We start from the raw sequence: 21782 nt of genomic DNA on the forward strand, positions 1-21782 counted from the left end.
TGTGGGTTACCCGGAGGTCCGACCCAGTACAGAGGCTCCATCGGCTCTTCCAGCCGATCTTGGGAGTCGTTCTAAGAGCCGATTGCAGCTCGGACTAACGTTTCACGTGGCTGTGAGCGCAGGGAAATAACTGATAACGACTTCTACACCTTCCTGATCAGGTATAGATCAGGTGGCACGCCGAGCACTTCACCAAGTCAGGGCGTGTGCCGGACTTCTGGGCCGTTGACCAAGGGACCGGAACCCACCAGCCGTCTCGGAAGCCTCCCGGCTCCTCGTGTTGCCTGTCGCTGCTCGCCGGTGGGTTTTGACCGACAACATGCATCCGCTTCTAAAAATACATTTTTACCTGCCACTAGAAACTTTTAAGTAGTGTAGCAGTTAAATACGTTGAACGGCACATATTACAAGTCACCTCGATCAAAACACAGATTTTTAAAAACATTTATGTCCGCGTTGATGTGAACAAGCTTTAACGTTTTGTATGGCTACTTGCTGAACCACCATCTAAAGCAGGCCATTTACTTAATGAAGTTGGAGCAGGTATATCCAAAGTGCAGTTTGGCGTGTGCTGTAGCAGGTATCCACAAATTGATATCCTCTCCTTTAGTTTTAATAATCTCTAGGTCCCCACACGCACCATCGGCGAGTAATTAACCTGAGAATTGAAGTGCGCTTCCTCTCTCACACCACTACAATCGAGCTAGCATTTGGCTTAGAGCGAGTGCTTGCGAGGCGTGATGGCCGAAGTGATGGCGAGCGCAGCAACGGGCGTGATGGGCTCCGTGATCGGCAAGCTGACCGCCATGCTCGGCGAGAAGTACCAGCTCGCCCGAGGCGCTGAGGAAGGGATCTGCTTCCTGAAGGAGGAGCTGAGCACCATGGACGCCGTGCTGCAGAATCTCGCGGAGAAGGACGACGACCAGATTGATCCACTGGCCAAAGATTGGAGAAGCAAGGTGCGTGAGCTATCCTACGATATCGAAGATTGCATCGACCGTTTCAGGCTCAATCACAGCCATGGGGGTTCCAAGGCCAACTTCGTGCGCAAGGCTGTGCGGAAGGTGAAGATCTTGTTGCAGGACCGGGGATTGGCAGAGGAGATCCAAAAACTCAAGAGCCTCGTGATCGAGCAGAGCGAGCGGGCCAAACGCTACGACATCCACGCCGCCTCACCTCAGCCAGTGCTCTTGGATCTTCGAGCACCTGCACTCTTTGCAGAGGCGAGGGATCTCGTGGGAATTGATGGTCCTCGCAAGGAGATCATCGAATTGTTAACATGTGAAGAGATGCAGCACAAGGTGGTTTCCATCTATGGAACCGCTGGGCAGGGGAAGACCACTCTGGCCATGGAGGTATACCGCAAAATCACTGAAGCATTTGATTGCCGGGCCTTCGTGTCTGTATCTCAGACTCCAGATATTAAGAAACTCCTCAGAGATATATTGTCTCAAATAAGCAACAACCAGTTTGACGACCAGACCGAAAGGTGGGAGATGGAGCAGCTCATACGCAATATGAGAGACTACTTAATTGACAAGAGGTACACAAGATAGTTTTCTTCTACTAATGGTTACATTATGTGTGTATGATATTTATTTCAGTAGAAAATTTACTCTGTGCCACTGAATACATTTAGATTCAGCAAAACTTTCTGGATAGAGAGAATGATTTTGCAAACCTTTTTTTAAAAGATCATACGCATTTAAATAATGGGACTCTGTTCTAATGTGACACTTATCATTTGGGAGGTTGTAGTCTTTTTATCAGATAACGGAAGTAGGTTCCAGCCTAAATCCCTAGCACGTGTAATCACAGTCACACGGAACGCGGTATGTTGCGACGTTCCCCGTACCCGGTATTTTCGTTCCGGATCGCGGAACAGGAACGCAGCGGTATAGTCGCAGGATCGTGGATGGAACGTATTCCGGTGGTGCTGGGTCGTCACGCGGGAGCTGACGACGTCGGCGAGGGTGGGAAGAATGGCGGGGCACGAGCTGGCGACGCCGGAAAGGGCGGGAAGAAGGCGCGGCTAGCCCGTGCGGAGGGAGGAGACGTACGGTGCCGTGTTCCCGTTCATCCCGCCCTCCCGTCCGCGGCCGCCCGTGCTGCGCCGCTCGCTCTGCCCGCGCCGCGCCGCCATCCCGCAGCCATGCGGCGCTGCTCTGCCTACGCCGCTCCGCATGGGAAGGGAGGCCGGGGAGGGGAGCCGGCGGGGGTGGGGGAGGAGGGGAGCTGGCGGGGGCGGCGGAGGAGGGGAGCCGGCGACAGCAAAGGAGGGGAGGGGGGATCCGGAGGAAGAGAGGAAGGGAGGGGAGAGAGGAATCCGTAGCTACGTTCCGGGTATATCGTCCCAATTAACTAGGGATCATGATCCTAACCTCGATCCAAACGTCCCTAGGAGGTATACCCCTAAGACCCGGGAACTTAAAATTATCGATTCACGTTCCTCGTACCTACGTACTGGGAACTTTTGTTGACTGTGCGTGTAATACACTCTGAGAGAAAATTATGCCACTTACAATCCATCTCTTTTACATTTCGCAGATATCTGCACCATTTAATGTAGTTCCACAACCAATGCATGCAGGTACCTAATCTTGATTGATGATATATGGAGTGTAGCAGCATGGGAGCTTATAGAATCTGCCTTACCTCGCAATGACAACGGAAGCATAGTAATTACTACGACACGCAGTAAAACTGTAGCCAAATCATGTTGTGCTGGTATTGGTGCACGTATGTACGAAGCGCAGCCACTTGGAGATGACGACTCTCAGAGATTATTCTTTAAAAGACTATTTTGCTCCCGTGAAGATTGTCCTCAAGATTTAAGGAAAGTATCCAGTGATATTCTGAAGAAGTGTGGTGGCTTACCACTAGCCATAATCAGTATAGCTGGTTTATTAGCAAACAAAAGGCAAACGGTGGAAGTCTGGGTCAATACATTGAAGTCCATTTCTGCTGCAGTTGACAAAGATTCTCACATTGATAAAATGAAAAGAATATTGCTGCTCAGTTACTTTGACCTTCCTCGCCATCTAAAGAGCTGTTTGTTATATCTGAGTGTGTTTCCGGAGGACTATTTGATTGATTGCAGAGAGTTGATATTGTTATGGGTAGCCGAAGCACTGATTCCTGGACAAGACAGAGAAAGTATGGAGCAGCTTGGGAGAAGTTACTTGAATGATCTGATCAACAGAAGCTTGGTCCAGCCTGCCAAGGTTGGGGTAGATGGCTCAACAGTGAAAATTTGCAGAGTTCATGATGTCATACTTGAGTTTATTGTATCAAAGGCTGTTGAGGACAACTTTGTTACTATATGGAATCGTAATGGGTTCTCTCAAAATTATATTTGTAACAAGATCCGCCGTTTATCCATACAAAAAGACATTTCTGGCCCAGTTGAAGAGATGGTCAAGACAATAAAACACGCACATATTCGATCCATTAATATTTTTGGCTGTAATAATTCAGGGCTGGTAAAGCACGCCTTCAAGTTTTTAAGTAACCAAGTCTTGCGAGTGCTGAATATAAGAGGTCTTCGGGTTGATGGAGAATGCTATCTTGGACAGGTTAAAAGAATCAGTCAAATGAAGTATTTTGGTATTATAAATATTGGGCCCAGCCGGGGCTGCGAGCTCCCAGAAGATTTAGAAAAGCTGCAACATCTAGAGACACTAGACATTAGTAAAATCAACATTAGAAAACCAGCAAGTATTATCCAATTGCAGAGATTAGTGCGTCTTAATGTGGGTTATTGGATGCAACTACCCGATGGCATTGGAAATCTGCAGGCCCTGGAAGAGCTGTCAAGTATCGATTTGAGTTTTCAATCTGTAAAGTTTATCCAAGGGCTCAGCGATCTGACCAATTTGAAGGTACTTGCAATTGTCTGGACGGACGCTACTGAAGTACGTGACGTGGAAGGCCATGAGAAACAGAAAGCATGTATCTCCTCGCTCACCAAGCTGTTCACAAGACTTCGACAGTTTAGTGTGGTGGGGCATCCTGTTGCCACGCTTTCATTCATGTCATTATGCGTCAGTACTCCACCACCACTTCAGAGGCTTGTCCTTGGTGAGTTAATAAGTGCCGTGCCCCATCAAATCAGCTCGCTACTCAATTTGACCCACCTCCGCATCGGACTTTGGGGTGAAGTAAGCAAGGAAGGAATAAACATCCTAGCAAGTTTACCCATCCTAGTCTCTCTTTCTGTTTTCTTATTCCCTGGCAATGAAGGAGATTCAGGCATCTTCCACCCAAGGCATGCAATCAAGAGTCAAGGGTTCCAGAGTTTGGTCAAATTTACATTCCGCTGTTGGTGTGAGGGAGCGTTGGAATTTGAGCCGGGAGCCATGCCAAAGCTCCAAAGGCTCAAGCTGGTACTCCCGGCACGGTGCCAATTCAAGTATGGGGACGGTGGCCTGGTCCTTGGGCTGCAGAATCTGGCAGGCCTCAAATATGTCGATCTCCATATTGACTGGAAAGCTGCTACTTCTGACGAAGTGGATTCTTTGGAGGATGACATCAGAGGTGTAGCAGGAGTCCATCATAACCGTCCCATAGTCCAGGTCGAAAGGTGGAATCAAAATTTGATGGCTCCACGGGTGCAGCCATAACCTTGAATTCATGATGTGGAAAAGAAATATCATGACCATGACCATACTAGAAGAACCATGACCATGAATGCATGATGTGGAAAATAAATATCAGTATCAGTAATCATCTGTTTGTCTGTTTCAGCCCCCCAGGGAGCATAAACTGGTTGTCGCAATTGGTACCGCAGCTTTAGTTTCTACTTTTTGATAAAGGGGTAGTCTATTTCATATAGTAAATGAAAGAGGCCCTAGCCTCCGTATTCTTTGATACAACCATGTTTTGGAACTATTGCCTTACACATCGTAATGGCTGTAACCAAAATTTTTTCTCCTAAGATTATTCTTGTGTCCATTTAACCATGTCTTGAACACTCATTGGATGGTGTAACTCAAAAGGAATCTTGAATGTTCGCCAAATAAACTTAGCAAGATTCCATCCGAAGAATAGATGTTATATATTTTCATTGGAATTACATAGGCTACAATTTTTATCTCAGTGCTAATTTCTTCGAGGTCATATTTGGTGAGAATAATCTATTTATAAATAAACCAGTTAACATCTTAATCCTTAGTGCAAGTTTAATTTGTGAAAAAAAATCCAAATTACTCCCCTCATGTATGGCTAAAATCTGGATAACCTCATGAACTATTTTTTTGGGATCTCCCATCATATATGGCTAAAATCTGGATAACCCCATAAACTATTATTTTGGATCAATTTACATGCACAACTATGTCAGTAGATTCAGTTTACCCCTTTGTATTTTTTTCTCCACGCACAAGTCGAGTCCAAAATTAAAATTTTACGTGATGATATCAGACATCATAACGTACATTAAAAATACATATTGGAATTTTCATTATTCTCTTGATATGATAGGATATTTAATAATAAATTAATCCTCCAATTACAATACAAAAAAGACTAAATATTTATAATACATTTTTATGACGTCCCTTACTTTTGTGTGAAAAACAATAATACCAAGAGGTAAATTGAACCAAATAATATAGTTTCTGGAGAACTGAACCAAGAAATAGTTTAGGGGTTCTCCGAACTTTGGTCATATTTGAGGTGAGCAATTTGGATTTTTTTCTAATAATTTGTAGAGAAGTTAGAAGTCATATGTATAGAACTAAGGCATGATTGGTTTCCTGTATGCCTGTGTCAGCATCCAGTGATGCTTCGTGAAGAAGACGTATTCAATAGAAGGTGTTTTGTGGTGTCGTTTACACAGTTATCACACGTATGTGCATTTTATGTAATAGCTGGGCCATGGGTCCCATAGGGCAGACGCTACGCCTGTGTTTAAGTTCCCTTGCTGTAACAGACTCGGTAACAATCTTAATTCAGAAAGCAAACAGAGTGAGGAGTTCATTTTCCTCCTCAAGCTATCCGTCTCGATTCTCTCTTTCACCTCTCACGTATCGGCGGCGATCGTCGACGACCAAGGGTCGTGACAGTTGGTATCAGAGACTCCTATCCTCGGCGTGGGTGACGTGCCTATTTGGCGGCGCGGGCGGTGGTGGACGGCACGGGTTTTCTCTGCGGCGGCGTGTGGCGGCGGTGGAGTGACCGGATTTTTTGGCGGCGATCTGGGCGGCGGTAGATTCTTCGGCTTCATCAGGTACGCGGCTTTCGATCTCGTTACGCCGTCGGTCTTGATTCATGCATCGGATTTGGTCTGGGTGTGTGATTGGTTTGGCACATCGCTGAGCCGATTGCCCCTGTAATTCCCATCCACGCGTGAGTTGACTTGCAGGAGATCAGCCACGGCGCCTTCTAAACCTTCCGTGCAAACCCAATTTATTCTCGACGCAATGGATCATGAAGCTCAACAGGATCTAGATCGTTGGGATAAATTGAATGCTAGTCTGGACTTGTTGTTCACTCGGGTAGATGAAATTAACCTGAACCAGCAACAGGTAATCGCTAAGTTAAACATCAACACTAAGGCAGTAGGACAGTTGGCTCAGCATCAGCAAGTGATGGCAAAGCAGAGGCTAGATTGACTACATCAGTTGCATGATGATTCTAATTTTGACTCTCTTAGTCCTTCTATGTTGTCTGATACTATTAATCCCTTACATTCAACTCGGGCTGGTCCACATGCTGGGAGGCGAGAGAATCATGAGAGAAGAGAGAGGGATGCCCCTGGTTTTACTCGCTATAATCTACCTAAACTGACTTTTCCAATGTTTGAAGGTGTTAATCCTAAGATTTGGTTGAACAAGTGCAATGATTACTTCAGAATCTGTAACCTGCCTGAAATTATGTGGGTCACTGCCGCTTCTTTACATGAGGAAAATGCTGCTAGATGGTGGCAGGTGTTTAAGGTTACTCAAGGGGCCGATGATTATCGGCAAACCACCTCTGATCTGTTGGAGTACAAACAGTTGAATTCTGTAGAAGAATATGCCAAGGGCTTTGAGGATATGAGATATGTGTTGTTGATGCACAGTACTGGGTTGGGAGAGATGTTCTTTGTTTCTCATTTATGAAGGGGCTGAAGTCTGAGTTGAAAGGTCCAGTGATGTCACAAATGCCAAGTTCAGTGGACAAGGCAATCTCACTTGCTAAGATTCAGGAGAGACTCTGAGATCAGGGGAAATTCAAATCCAACAAGCCAGCACCTAGCAGGCATACTACTTTCTCCAGCAGAGATGATAATAGAACCAATCAGGGGGGTTCCAGTTTGTGGAAGGAGAGGCAACTCAGAGACATGAGAAAGGCTAATGGCCAATGTATGTATTGTGGGGAGCCTTATGACCCTACTCATCCTGAGAAGTGTAAGGAGAGAGTTAAGCCCCAAACGAATGCACTAATTTGCAATGATCTGGATCAGCCTTTATCTGAGGAGGTGTTGAATCAGTTGGCTGTAGAGGATGCACTCACCAATGAAATTTTTGCAGCTCTCCCTACATGCAATCAGTGGTACTGAGACTGAAAGCTGTATCAAGCTCAGATCTCTGGTGAAGAACAAAGTGATGTTGACACTGGTTGACTCTAGCAGCACAGCAAGTTTTGTCAGTGCTGCATTTCTGCACAAATTGGGCCTTTCTGCTACACCTTGTACACCTGTCCAGGTAAGGGTGGCCAATGGGCAGGAGGTCATCAGTGATACAATGGTGTGTGGGCTAGAATGGTGGTGTCAAGGTTACACATTCAACACTGATATGAGGGTTTGTTGATTTGGGTGCATATGACTCTACCTTGGGATATGATTGGCTATCACAGAGAAGCCCAATGAGCTGTAACTGGAAGGAGAAAACAATAGAATTTGTGGAAAATGGAGTGCCACTGAAGTTGCAAGGGGTTCTCAAGCCTCACCCTGAGTTACATGAGATTCATGCTGAACAATTGGTGAAGTGGTGCCATGGTAATGAAGTATGGGCAGTTGCTGTTGTTGAGAATTTTTCTAAGGCCATTAAGCAATCTGTTCCAAAAGCAGTGCAGGAACTCTTGAGGAAATATAGTGATGTGTTTGGGTAACCTAAGGAGTTGCCTCCTATTAGAACTTATGATCATTCTATACCCCTTATACCTGGTGCTGTACCAGTCAACTCTAGACCTTATAGGTATTCTCCACTTCACAAAGATGAGATAGAGAGGCAGGTGAAAGAACTCTTGGAGGCCGGACTGATCACTTCGAGCAATAGTCCTTTTGCTTCACCTGTGCTCTTGGTTCAAAAGAAGGATGGGTCTTGGAGATTTTGTGTGGATTACAGAAAGTTAAATTCATTGGCTATCAAGAATAGGTTTCCCATGCCTATTATAGAGGAGATCCTGGATGAGTTGTTTGGCAAAAAATTCTTTACCAAGTTAGACATGAGGGCTGGGTACCACCAAATTAGGATGAGAGTGGAGGATGAATTCAAAACTGCTTTCAAAACTCATCAAGGGCATTACCAGTTCAAAGTTATGCCCTTTGGGCTAACTAATGACCCTGCTACATTCCAGTGCATCATGAACCAAATCTTGGGTCCCTACCTCAGAAAATTTGTAATGGTTTTCCTGGATGATATCCTTATTTACAGTCAAAATTTGGAGAGTCACTTAATTCATTTACAACAAGTATTGAATGTGTTGAGAACACATCAGTTTTATATCAAGCTATCAAAATGGTCTTCTCCTCAGCAGGAACTGGAATATTTGGGACATATCATTCCTCAGGAAGGGGTATCTACTGATCCTAGTAAAACAGAAGCTATGTTGAAGTGGCCCACACCAACTAATCCTACTGAATTGTGGGGATTCTTAGGATTAACTGGATATTACAGAAAATTTGTAAAGGACTATGGGATCATAGCAAAGCCTCCAATTAATTTGTTGAAGAAGAAGCAATTTCTGTGGTCTGATGTTGCAGAACAGGCTTTTCAGGAACTCAAGAAGGCTACGAGTTCTACCCCTATGTTGGCTATGCCGAATTTCAATGATGTTTTTACTATGGGGACTGATGCTTGTGCTTCTGGAATTGGAGTTGTGTTACTGCAGAAGGGACAGCCAATTGCCTTTTTTAGCAAAGAATTGGCAACAATGCATCAGCATTTGTCCATTTATGAAAAGGAGTTTCTGGCTGTGATTATGGCAGTAGAGAGGTGGAGACCATATTTGCAGCGCCAAGAGTTCATAACTATAACAGACCACAAGAGCTTGTCATGTCTGGGGGATCAATACTTGCAATCTGAATTACAAAAGAAAGCCATGACAAGGCTTATGGGGCTTCAGTTCAAAATTGTATATAAGAAAGGTTTGGATAATCTGGTAGCAGATGCTTTGTCTCGAGTTGGACATGCTATGGCTATTCCAGCTGTGTCTGAGATACTACCATTGTGGATTCAGGAGGTGATAAACTCTTATGTCACTGATTCAGAAGCTCAGCAACTATCGCAGCAGTTGGCAATTACCAGTCCTGATAACAGTGGGTACTATCTCAACAAAGGGGTGATTAGGCAGGGCAGTAAAATCTGGGTGGGCCACAACTCAGCCTTGAGGACCAAACTAATTGCTGCCTTTCATGACAGTGCCCTGGGGGGACATTCTGGTGTCCAGGGCACCTACCAAAGGGTGAAAAGGATGTTTGTGTGGGAAGGCCTTAAACAGGATGTGGACAGTTTTGTCAAGCAGTGTGGGGTTTGTCAACAGGCCAAACATGAAAGGAGCAAACCTGCTGGTCTTTTACAACCCCTGCACCTGCTGGAGCTTGGCAGGATTGGACAATGGATTTCATAGAAAGTCTGCCTAAGTCTGATGGACAGAACACCATCCTAGTGGTGGTGGATAGATTTACAAAGTATGCCCATTTCATTTCACTTAAACATCCATTCACAGCTCCTGTAGTGGCCAAGGCAATGATGGATTCTGTATTCAAATTGCATGGACTCCCTAAATCTATTCTCTGATAGAGATAAGATATTCACAAGTGATGTTTGTAAGGAATTATTCAAGCTGTGGGGAACTACTTTGCTCATGAGCACCCGTTATCACCCTCAAACTGATGGGCAGAGTGAGAGAGTGAATCAATGCCTTGAAATGTATCTCAGGTGTGCAGTGCACAGTTCACCTAAACAATGGAGAGGTTCGTTGCCTATGGCTGAGTTTTGGTATAACTCCACTCATCATTCTTCGTTGGGTTGTTCACCATTCAAGGCACTGTATGGGTATGGCCCTGTGTTGTTGGCGGTTCCTGATCCCTGTCCTCCAGCCACTACTATAGTCCAAGATTGGGTGACAGAAAAAGAGGCTCATAACACTATGCAGCAAATGCTTGCTACTGCCCAGAATAGAATGGAAATTCAGGCTGATAAGAAGCGAAACTGACAGGCAGTTTCAGGTGGGAGAATCAGTTCTGTTGAAGCTTCAGCCTTAGGCTCAACATTCAGTGGTGAACTGACCCTGCCCTAAGCTGGCTTACAAATATTATGGACCTTTTACTGTTTTGGAGAGAATTGGACTCGCTGCCTATCGTCTGGAGTTACCTGTTGACTCTCAAATTCATCCAGTGTTTCATGTTTCGCAACTGAAGCCATTCACACCAAATTATACACCGGTGTACAATGAGTTGCTAAAGGTCATTGATCTGGAGAAGGAACCTCTGATGCCTGAAACTATTCTCCAGCGTCGTCTGGTGAAACAAGGTGACACGGCTATTCCGCAGGTGCTGATTAAGTGGGGTAATCTTCCTGCAGATTCTGCTACTTGGGAGGACTATTATGTCATCAGCAAGAGGCTTTCGGGTGCGCTCGCCTGGGGACAAGCGAGTTCAGCTGGGGGAGGAGATGTCAGCATCTGGTGATGCTTCATGAAGAAGACGTATTCAACAGGAGGTGTTTTGTGGTGTCGTTTATAGTTATCGAACGTATGTGCATTTTATGTAATAGCTGGGCCATGGGTCCCACAGGGCAGACACTACGCCTGTGTTTAAGTTCCCTTGCTATAACAGACTCGGTAACAATCTTAATTCAGAAAGCAAATAGAGTCAGGAGTTCATTCTCCTCCTCAAGCTATCCCTCTCGATTCCCTCTTTTACCTCTCACGTCTCGGCGGTGATCGTCGACGGCCAAGGGTCATGACAGCCCGTTCAGCCTAACTCGTGGGATGCAACGTCCTTACAATTGGTTGTGTGAATCAGTCTTTGAGATAGGCCCGTTCGATGCAAAATGGCTTCCCCAGCCTCTGTCGCCACATGCCAAAAATTTCGGCGTTTCCCCACAATCAGGTCGCACGGCGCGAGGCATGCACATGAGCAAGCAAGCAGCGGGCAAAATGGTGGATTTTTTTCGGGTAAAAAGAGAGCTTTATTCACTAGTTGGAAGGCGTACAATCATTTGCTACTGTGGACTCGACGCACGCAGGTGCACGACCTAACCACACCGCAGTATGCATAGACCTTTTAGCTAGCTGGGCTAAATCATTAGCAACTAGATTACACTCTCTTCTAACCTTAGCGACACGCCACTCCGGCAACAGTCGCGCTTGAACCTTCGCTTCCATCAGGATGAAGCTAATTGCAGATCGATCCTCCCTTTCCTTCATGGCCTGAACTATCCGTGCACAGTCGGATTCGATTATGACTGGCCCTTGCGTCCACTGAGCAGCCAATCGGAATCCTTCACGACAGGCCCGGACTTCGGCCTCCACTGCACCCTGACACCTGAAAAGCACCCGCCTGGCCGTGAGGATAACCTGCACTGAGCTATCGCGAGCAATCACGCCAATTCCCGCTTCACCAGATTGTTGCACAAAAGAGCCATCAACGTTGAATTTGACCCAGCCCACTGGAGGCGGCTCCCATTTAGATTTCCTCTCCTGCTCCTCAACCACCGTTTTGTTCTTCTTCTTCTTGACGGACAATGAACAGGGCGCCTTCCCTTTCCCGTTTGGCCCATCTTCCCCCGTCAGGATTCCGGCTAGTGTAGCCTGCATGGAACACAAAGCATGAACCGCCTCAGGGATGCTAGTTGGTCCTTCCTGGTGTGTGATATTGTTGTGCATTGCCTATGTTTTCCACAACAGCAGCTTGGTGACATCCTGCTCGGTATCTGAACATTGTTCCAGGAGGAGGAGCAACCAGTCCGGCCATGTTTCGTCCAGCAACTGCCAGTGCTCGCGCATAGCCATGTGAAGCCCTCTTGCTTGTGGGCATGATACTGTGGCGTGGAAACTTGTCTCAGCCTCGCGATCACACAAGGGGCAGTGGTCATTTGGTTCCAAACATCTTATGAATTTTGCCCACCGGGTTGGGAGTATATCCCTTGCCAATTTCCAAGTGAAAACATTAACTTTGGGAGGCACTTCATCCCTCCAGACCCTCTGCCACAGTTTCCTCTCACCATCCGGAGCAGAGCTTGATGCTTGGACGTCCGGGCTGAGGTTATAAGCACTGCGCACCGAGAAAACACCACTTTTCTCCAAATGCCAAGCAATAAAATCCTCTGGTAGCCTTGCAGGAATCTTAGTTTTAGCAATTTCTTAAAGATCTGGATGAGCTTGTTGAAATCCCATCCCCTGCCATCGATGTCCAACAGCTCGGACACCCAACGCAACCGACACCTTCCCTGTCGAGATGTTACTCTCAGTGACAGTTCCCTCGGTATCCATGGGTCACGCCATGTTCTAATTTGCTTACCGTTTGCCACTCTCCATATTATTCCTTGGTTGAGCAGCTCCAGTCCGTGCATAATTGCCTGCCATGGTATCGAGGCATTAGAGCAGAATGCTGTATCTACCAAGCTTCCTCTGGGGAAACATTTTGCTTTTAACAACCGCGCACAGAGGCTGTCAGGGAACTGAACTAGGCGCCAGGCCTGGCGCGCCAACATGGCTTGATTGAACAAGCGCAGGTCTTTAAATCCCATCCCTCCACAGCATTTTTTGAGAATCATTTGTTCCCATGCCAACCAGGCCATTTTCCTCTTTCCATTTTCCACGCCCCAACAAAAGCTACGGATGGTGCCAGTGAGATCATCACATAACCCGAGAGGGAGCTTGAACACGCTCATAATCAAGGTTTTCATTACCGGAGAAAAAAAAATTATCGGAGGTTACAGATAAACAGGATAATCAGGATATATCAGATCAAATTCAAATTTTTTAAAATTTTTGGCAGAATTTCACTTGAAACTGCATCTAATCCATTAGTTATCACTGATTGCATATAACACCAAAAAAATATTGCAATAAAGGAGCATATATGAAAGGCTCAGCATAGAATGTAACTAAGTGACACATATTACAGTCACATGGGCCATATTACAGTCCATTGGATAGCAAAGTATTGGCTGCCTTAAATATTAGCATGTTACAAAAGTTTGGAGTGCATTTAAGCTACAGCACAACCACACAAAATTCTGAACCAATGAAGCATGCCACATCTTTTCCTCGGAGTTGTACAGCCCTACAAATAATTACATAGGAAATGTTTAAACTCTATTCATGAAATGAAATCACACTAAAGCAATGGTTATAAAGTTAGCAAAGGAAAGGGTCATCAAACCTTTTATAGTTTATTGATGCTCTTGAGAGTTGGCTTCTTTTTCCTAGTTGATCTTGGCCGTAGAGGAGCTTATTCCCCATGATTAGCACCTACAATGTGATCACATGTATTTATTTTTCTCACCAACCAATACAATTCTAGAAAGCCTACTTGCAAAAGTATGCAATTGTAGTTTAGTCACCTGAGCTAAAACCATCTGATACACCTACATGAGCTCTAGTACCACCACTTCCTTCACCATCATCATTATCACCTTTGCAAGAAAAAATAATATTCCAAAGAACAAAGAACAAAATTTACATGATGTTAATAGAAAATCTAAACTAGAAAATTGAACTGAAACTCACCATCACCTTCATTGGAACTACTATCACCTGACTCAGCATAAATTGGGCTGCCTTGTTCATGAGAAGAATCAGATGCATAGTCCTCTATAACTTCTTCTTCTTCATCCCATTGCTTTCTCTGTTTCTTTTTTCTGCCATTTTTTCCCAAGCAAAGCTTCCTCTTGAATGCAGCCACCTCTTCTATGTCCATTTCCAGACTTTCAATGAGAAAGCTGCTAGGTGTGTTCCAATCAAGATCATCATCATCGTATTCATCGAGAATTGGTGTGGAATCGCTCATTGAATTATTTAGCCAATCCATGATTGAGTTTTGTTCATCATAAAGGGCAACATCCATCATCATAGCACATGGATCAACATCTTTTTCTTGAAGGCTTTGAAAGTCAGCTTCGAATTGTTGGATCTGTAGCTTCAAGTTATAATGCACTTTCACCAACTTGTGCAGCTTGTCAAAGCCTAATTTATTTCTTAATTTTGTGTGAACAAGAGCAAAGGTGCTCCAATTTCTTTCACATCCACTAGATGATACGCATTGTGAGACAATGCGTCTTGCAATCTTTTGCAATGCAGGGCATTGCCCTCCATATGAACCCCACCACTCAACTGCAATTAATTAAAAAAATAATAATATGCAACAACAGCACATAAAGTAAGTTTCTATACATTGTAACTTGCTGCACTAGTAACTTGCAATAAATGATCCAGCAAAGAGCACATTGGATTATTTCACTAAGATTCTCTGCACTAGTAACTTGCCAAAATGATCCAAGAACAGTAGCACAAGATTTTCTGGTTTCAACTAAGGACACAAGGAGTAACTAGGCATAGATATGCTTGTTTCAACTAGTAACTAGGCATAGAAGTGTACCTGGACTGCTTTTGCCATGAAGTGCTGACCAACGAGCTTCTGGATCTCCAAATAGACCCTTCTTTTCAATGAAACAAGAATATTGGTCAATTGCAGTAGCAGCCTCTGAAGTTGAAGTAGCCAGTTTCTTTATTGCCAAAGTTACAGCCAATTGATAACATGATTTTTTTGCATGGTTTGATCTGTATAGCTCTCCAGGGTCAAGTGCAGCAGCTACAAAGGAAAAAAAAAAGACAACAATATTAGAGACATGAAAAAATACACATGAATTGAACAAACTTTCTGTCCGGTTGTTACCTGCAAGCACAAGTGTCTCATTAAGAAGATATCGTGTTCTCTTACTTATTACTTCGGCTGTTTTGTTAAGGAGATCTCTTTTTCCCTGTTCACCTTTTCTCAACTTAGCACATATATCATTATATGCCTGTATCATCTTTGGAAGTAAGCCGGATAGAGTAGCATTCTTTTGCCGGTCAGCAAAGCGAAGAACAAAGAAGATGGGTCCAACAGCATTAAGCACCGATTCCATCTTATCCCACCAAACCCTATTTGTCAGGCAATCATATGCAAAGGCATGGTCTTGCTCATTTCTCCATTCACTGTTTTTCCACTCAGAGACCATCCATGACTTCAACTTGTCCTGCCTATCCCAAAAACTCTGCAAGCACAAAAACACTGTGCCAAACCTAGTGGCATTCCACCGAATCAGCTCTCCACCAATCTTCTCCCTCATCATAGCATGAAGTCTATTATGGTTGTAGAAGAACCTACATATGCGCTTTGCGCTATCCACTACATATGCAACATCGTCAAATCTTCCTATATCCTTCAACATCAAATTAATAGTATGAGCAGCACATGGCTGCCAAGTAATGTGTGGATGTTAGTAGTTTGCTGCTTGCATGCTTTTTTATAATTTGAACCATTATCCGTCACAATCTGAACGACGAACTTAGCCCCAACTTCATCAACCACTACATCTCTAATCTTCTCATAAATAAATTCTGCATTTTGAACTTCTCCGGTTGCATTCACAGATTTATGAAAGAACATGCGACCATTGCAAAAAATCATGAAATTGATAATACACATCATTGTAGGGCTTGTCCATGAATCGCACATAATTGTAACCCCATAACGACTCCAATCTTCCTTAAAAGATTCCATATGAGCTTCCAAGTCATTATAGTTCATATCTAACAGTGGTCCATCTATATCTCTTCCTTTTGGGATAGGTAGTTCCCCAAGCTGTTGAGTCAATTTAACTGCAGCCCAAAAGTACGGGTAGTCAGCTTTCCTACCAGGTAAGTCATTGGCATGAAACCACTTCGCCCAAGCCTTCCAAAGCTTAAGCTTGGAATCCCCATCAAGCATAATATCCACTCGTGGTTGTGATGGTGCCCTACTACGTACCAAATCTATATCAAACGGACTGTTGTGGCCTGGGTAGAAAGAATGCAATGAACTTTGTTTACTCAAGCTACCACAGCTACTGCCACTGCCAGCGCCAACTGTCTTGCCGACATTTCCAGCTTCACTACTAGTTCCACTTGCTCTCCCAAAAGAAGACTTGGTATTTGCCCCTCCAAGATTGGATACCCTAGAACTACTAGCAGCCCGAATGACAATACCACCACCTCTTGCTCTACCATCACGAGTCAAGTTAAAATCCCTTAGCGACTCACTCACTGCTAACTCATATTGTGCCTCTTCATCAAGGCTAGCAATAGCTGTTCTATAATCATGCTCTATGAGAGCCTTCTCAATATAGAGACGACTTTCCCTTGTGTCCCTCTTCTTTTGTTTGCTTTTTGCTAATTCATCCAACAGTATGTCCCTAACTTCGCGTGGCACCTTAGAACATGGCTGCACATTACCTTGTAATCCACACAAGTGCTCCCTTAGACGGGTAACACCTCCGCTTTGGTGGCCTGTAGGACAGTAGCCACACTTCCATCCAAATTTACCAACTTTTGTCCTATGGCTCCATGTGTCTCTAATTTTTCCTTTCAATTCTATCCGTTTCCCTGAAAAAGAATGAGATCTATTGTTACAAAAAAACCACACAGATGGAGGGAACTTGGAAAAAATGACATGTATTTTGTGTCAAACAAACCTGCTCTATCAACTACATATGTCTTGGACGACCCACCAGCTGCACTGCATACCTCGTCACTATCTGGTATGGCCTTCTCTTTGCCCTTGCCACTGCCACGGCAATCCATTCTCTGCAGTATGTCCTTAGCATTAATTTCAATTAATATAAAAGAAAATAAAATCTGTGTATAACCTGTTCGTTAAAGAACAATCAGACAATATATTTTTACTAGTATGTGATCCAGCAAGTCGAAACCAATAAAATAAATCATCACTCAAGCAACTAAAATGAAAAAGGAACTTTCATTACTCAACAATTCAACATTAATCTACTACATTCATGCACTCCAAAATTTCAATCACTTCTTACAAATTTTACACTACACATCATCACAAATAATGTTGCTTCACGGACAACCAATTGGTATTTAACACACAGATGCAGATCATATGGCTCAAAACAGAAATAAAGATGCTAGCTACAAATCAATTACTTTAGTTGAAAGGAGGAACCTTAATCGCTAGAGAAAATCAAGAGCCACTCACAGGGAAGCTTTGCTTCAAGTCCGGCCGCTTGACGTTCTTCTCCAAGAGCTCCTCTCAGGGCCTTCAACACTGACAGGGAGCCGAGGCCAGGATTAGTAGTTGTTAAGCAGGAACACATACACATCATACTAGAAATTCAAATCAATGTGACCCCATGGCACTCAAATCAGCAAACAGTAAAAGCTTGAGCATGCATCCTGAATATAGATGAAGAAATAAAGACATCATATATATCTGAGATAGAGCAGAGAAGGTTATCTTTCTCTATGTCCTGCAAATTAAATTCACTAGCACTGGAAGCACTTGTAGGAGGAGGAGGAGCCGAGGATGGTGGTGTGGTGGTCTGTTGTGGTTCACCGGACGGCAACGGTTCGTCGTCCTCCTCCTCCTCGCCGGTGCCTCCTGACGTCCCTGCGCCCTCTGCGGTCACAACAGGAGGCGGCGTGACGGGAGGGGCGGCGGCAGCGCTCCCGCGCTTGCGCTTCTTCTTTTCATAGGGGATGCCGCGCGCCTTGGCCTGCGCCTCCCGCACCTCGTGGAGCGGCGGAGGTAGATGCGCACGGCGCGGGCGGCGAAGGGGTTGGACTCGGGGCGGCCGCCGAACTCCTCGTACGCGGCGCTGAGGCGGCCGATGAGCGCGTCGAGGCTGCCCCAGGCCTGGCGCAGCGGGCACGCGCAGGGCGCCGGCGGGTTGGGTTGGCCTAACCGCCGAAGTAGGCGCAGCCCTCGGCGGCCTGGAGGCCCGACTGCCGGAGGGGCGGAGGGTGGGGATTTGGAGGAAGAAGGAACAAGCGCCGCCGACGCCGCGAGCCTGTGCCTGGAGGCCGGAGGGTGGGGGATTTTAGGGTTTTGATGGGCTGGAAAGGTAAATGGGCTAGCGTGGGTAAATTTTGGACCACGGTGGCGCGCGCGGGAAAGGCCGAAATTTTTGGCCGGTATGGGAAAAAATCGGACCCCACCGATAAACGAGAAATATCGGAAAAATCGGTAAAAATTGGCCGATAAAAAAAACTCTGCTCATAATATATGTCCGTAAGGCTTGGGCCACCAATTTGATTAGTACTTCTTTTGCTGCAATGGATATATTCTTCTCGGAATAGTCCTTTAGGCGTTTACTTAGCCGCTCCTTGAGATGCTGGAACCGGTCGCCCTTCATTCTGCCCAAGTATTTGGCATCAAACACGGTTCTCTCGACCTGCAATATGGACTTGACTTGGGCTTGCACCTCCTGTTGGCAATTATCATTGAACATAATTGAGCATTTTGCTTGGTTGATCTGCTGCCCAGTACACTTCCCATATGTCACCAGCACCTCTTTGATTACCTCCGCTTGATCCGGTGACGCTCTGAAAAATAGCAAAGTGTCATCTGCAAAAAGGAGGTGTGAAACACCAGGAGCATTTCTGCAGATCCTCAACTCCTTCGGTGCATCAGGGATTGACTGCAGAAAGTTATGTAGATTGTTGAACTATCTAAAATATTGTTACAGGTATATCAATTATATAGGGATTCCAAGTGGCAAATTATGCTGAGTTAAATAGTAAATTGTGTATAAAAACCTTTACAAACAACATCAAGTTACATAGAAACCATGCACCAACTTTAAGTTAGAGTAGGAGGGGCTCTCGTCGCTCGGGAGCGACAAGGACTGGAGCCGAGGTTAGGAATATCTTAGAGGTTGTCCAAAGCCAGCTGGGCCTCTTTCGTCCAGACGAACGTGTCCGACTTCTTGAGGAGTTTGTACAGAGGCATTCCCTGCTCGCCTAGTCAGGAGATGAACTGACTGAGGGCAGCCAAACAGCCGGTGAGCTGTTGTACGCCTTTCGTATTGTGGACTGGGCCCATCCTAGTGATGGCCGTGATCTTTTCAGGGTTGGCTCTTCTGCCGCGTTCGGACACTATATATCCGAGTAGCTTCCCCTTTGGAACCCCGAAAGTGCATTTTTTGGGATTCAATTTGAAGCTAAACCTTCGGAGGTTAGTGAACGTTGTGTCTAGTGTGGCGATCAGATCTCCCGCGCGAGGCGCTTTCACCACTATGTCGTCCACGTAGACGGTGATCGTGGGCTTCGGTGGCTCGAGCTGGTCGGGCTGCTAGGGCGGGTCAATCTGATCAGCCAAATACTTTTGCATGCAACGGCATAGTGACGTAGCAATACGTGCCGAACAGGGTGATGAAAGAGGTTGCGAGCTGGTCGGACTCATTCATCGCAATCTGGTGATAGCCTGAGTAGGAATCCAGAAAAGAGAGGATTTTGCATCCTGAGGTGGAATCGACTACTTGGGGCATGCCTTGTTAAGGTTAGTATAGTCAACACACATTCTCCATTTCCTATTCTTCTTTATTACAAGGACGGGATTGGCAACCCAGTCGGAGTGGTACACATCCTTGATGAAGCCGGCTACCAGGAGCTTGGCGATCTCCTCGCCTATGGCCCTATGCCTCTCATCATCACAACGGCGTAGGCGTTGGTGCACGGGTTCGGAACCTGGCTTGATGCGAAGCTCGTGCTGGGCAACATGCGCAGGCATCACGATTGGCGCGCAGGAAGTTGACGAGCGCACTTTCCTATTTGGCCGGAAGCTGGGCCCTGATCCGCATGGTCTTGGTCAGGTCGTTGGGGTCGGCACCGATCGCCTTGGTGTCCTTGGTTGGGCGGAAGGCTCTGGACGAAGTCGGCTCGTTGGAGTCGGGGGCGCCCTCCATTACCATGCGGCGAAGCTTCTGGAGCTCGACGGAGTTGGTGATGGCGGGGACTGAGGGGTTTGGTTGCTGCGAGCGTGCCCCTCCGACTGGGCAGGAGGCCGCGTGCTGGTGGCATGATGTGGAGCTTTCTGCCTGCTATACTGTGGCACGCTCCACCAACGTCCGGATGTTGCGATGGAGCTCTTGCTGTTGAGGGTCTGCAGGCCCGGGCAGGTTGTGCAGGGGCAGGTTGTGCAGGAGCATCGCTGCGGTGGCGATGTTCTGTCCAGCCTGCGCAAACTGCGGGGGGCCGTTGGTATCCATGACGATGGCCAGTTGGACTTGATGGGCACGCGCCCGCGCGCCGCTTGCAATGTTATGAGTAATTGGCTCGGAGTTGCGTCGGGGGTGCACCGATGGGGGCGGCGGCTGGTGGTGCTGCTGCTGGCATAGGTCCTCGCCGAGGGCTTGCACGTTAGGCAGCGGACCTACGCCTAGCTCCGGCTGCTCAACGATTCCGCCGCCAAGCCACCCTACCCGCCGCGCCTAGCTCTGGTCGAGCTGCCTATGATTCCGCCGCCTCGAGCCCTCGCTCCCTGCAGGTTGCTGCCTACTGCCATGGACAGGCTACGCTGTTTTTGAGCTGGCTCACAAGCTAATCGAGCCAGCTAGAGCTTGCAAACGAGCCGAGCCAAGCCCAATTTCTAGCTCGTCTCGATTATGAGCCAAGCCGAGTTAGCTGGTTATCATAACGAGCCAGCTCAAGCTGAGCTGAGCCGTGCCAAGCTGGCTCGATATCCACCCTTAGTTATTCATAACTACGGAGCTTGATAATCTAAAAGTCATCAAAGGAAATAGAGGGATGCAAAATTTTGCCCAGCTTTCCCCGGTCACAAAGAAGTCATCGCGATTCATAGTGATAGACGGAATACCTTCGGTAACCCGCGCAGGTTCCACCGCAGGGTCTTGCGCAGGCCGAAGGTGTTAGTATCAAAAGAATATTACAACCTCAGTCCCAAATTAAAATGTACCACTCTCCTCACACCTCCCCGGTATTCGAAGGAGCGCCAAGCGCGTCGCCGCCGCCGTCAGGAGCCATTTCGCCCTATTGCGCTTCGGCTTCCACGCTGGAAGGTCCATCAGTGTTCATAGGGACAGAGACTTCCGGTTCAGACGTCAGGCTTCCATGTTCTCGAAGGAATTCCTCAGCACAAGTTTCGGCCTTCCGTTGCAACTGTACAAACAAGCAACAGCTGTTAGTACTCACCACCGGAGTAAGTGACCAAAACACAATAATTGAACACAATTCAACGCACCTGGTCATGTACGCGAAGCCCTTCACGCTGGACAAGCTCTGTTCCTCGGCCCTTGAAAAAAGACTCGATAAAATTCTTGGCAATATTCTTCGGTAGACGAGGAAGGTTTTCGGGACAAACAGCTTCTTCTGAAGGCCAAGCTAAAGAAGCATTCTGAAGAGCCCGAAGCTAAGTTTTGGATATTGTCTGGGCAGTGTCGGATTCCGTGGGCATCAAACCGCACACCGAAGCCGCCAGTGTCCGTGCGGCGACGATGGCGCTCAAATCTCCATACAACTTGCTTCCGGCGTCTAGCATAGCAAGGCAAATCTGAAGCCAATTGAAA

General features: G+C 46.3%; 2 protein-coding genes across 2 annotated transcripts; one reads left to right on the forward strand and one right to left on the reverse strand.

The window, feature by feature from the left end:
• The first annotated feature begins 580 nt into the window (after positions 1–580).
• Positions 581–4958, forward strand: LOC112902478 (disease resistance protein RPP13-like). The gene is made up of 2 exons (XM_025971583.1): positions 581–1543; positions 2591–4958. Exons 1-2 carry the CDS (start codon positions 741–743, stop codon positions 4620–4622), a joined length of 2835 nt encoding a protein of 944 aa, XP_025827368.1. The 5' UTR covers positions 581–740; the 3' UTR covers positions 4623–4958.
• An 8812-nt stretch (positions 4959–13770) lies between these two features.
• Positions 13771–15434, reverse strand: LOC112903584. Its single transcript, XM_025972834.1, has 4 exons — positions 15110–15434; positions 14813–15025; positions 13945–14547; positions 13771–13850 (listed from the first exon to the last, which is right to left on the reverse strand). The coding sequence occupies exons 1-4, from the start codon at positions 15432–15434 to the stop codon at positions 13771–13773; spliced, it is 1221 nt and encodes a 406-aa protein (XP_025828619.1).
• Between the last annotated feature and the right edge of the window lie 6348 nt (positions 15435–21782).

The sequence above is a fragment of the Panicum hallii genome, chromosome 8 (genome assembly GCF_002211085.1).
Source record: "Panicum hallii strain FIL2 chromosome 8, PHallii_v3.1, whole genome shotgun sequence".
NCBI lineage: Eukaryota > Viridiplantae > Streptophyta > Magnoliopsida > Poales > Poaceae > Panicum > Panicum hallii.

Coding starts and splice junctions, on each gene's coding strand:
- LOC112902478 (XM_025971583.1), top strand. CDS start 741: ATGGCCGAAGTGATGGCGAGCGCAGCAACGGGCGTGATGGGCTCCGTG. Junction 1,544..2,590: donor GACTACTTAATTGACAAGAG/GTACACAAGATA, acceptor CAATGCATGCAG/GTACCTAATCTTGATTGATG.
- LOC112903584 (XM_025972834.1), bottom strand. CDS start 15,434: ATGGTCTCTGAGTGGAAAAACAGTGAATGGAGAAATGAGCAAGACCAT. Junction 15,026..15,109: donor TGAGACACTTGTGCTTGCAG/GTAACAACCGGA, acceptor TTTCCTTTGTAG/CTGCTGCACTTGACCCTGGA. Junction 14,548..14,812: donor TCATGGCAAAAGCAGTCCAG/GTACACTTCTAT, acceptor AATTAATTGCAG/TTGAGTGGTGGGGTTCATAT.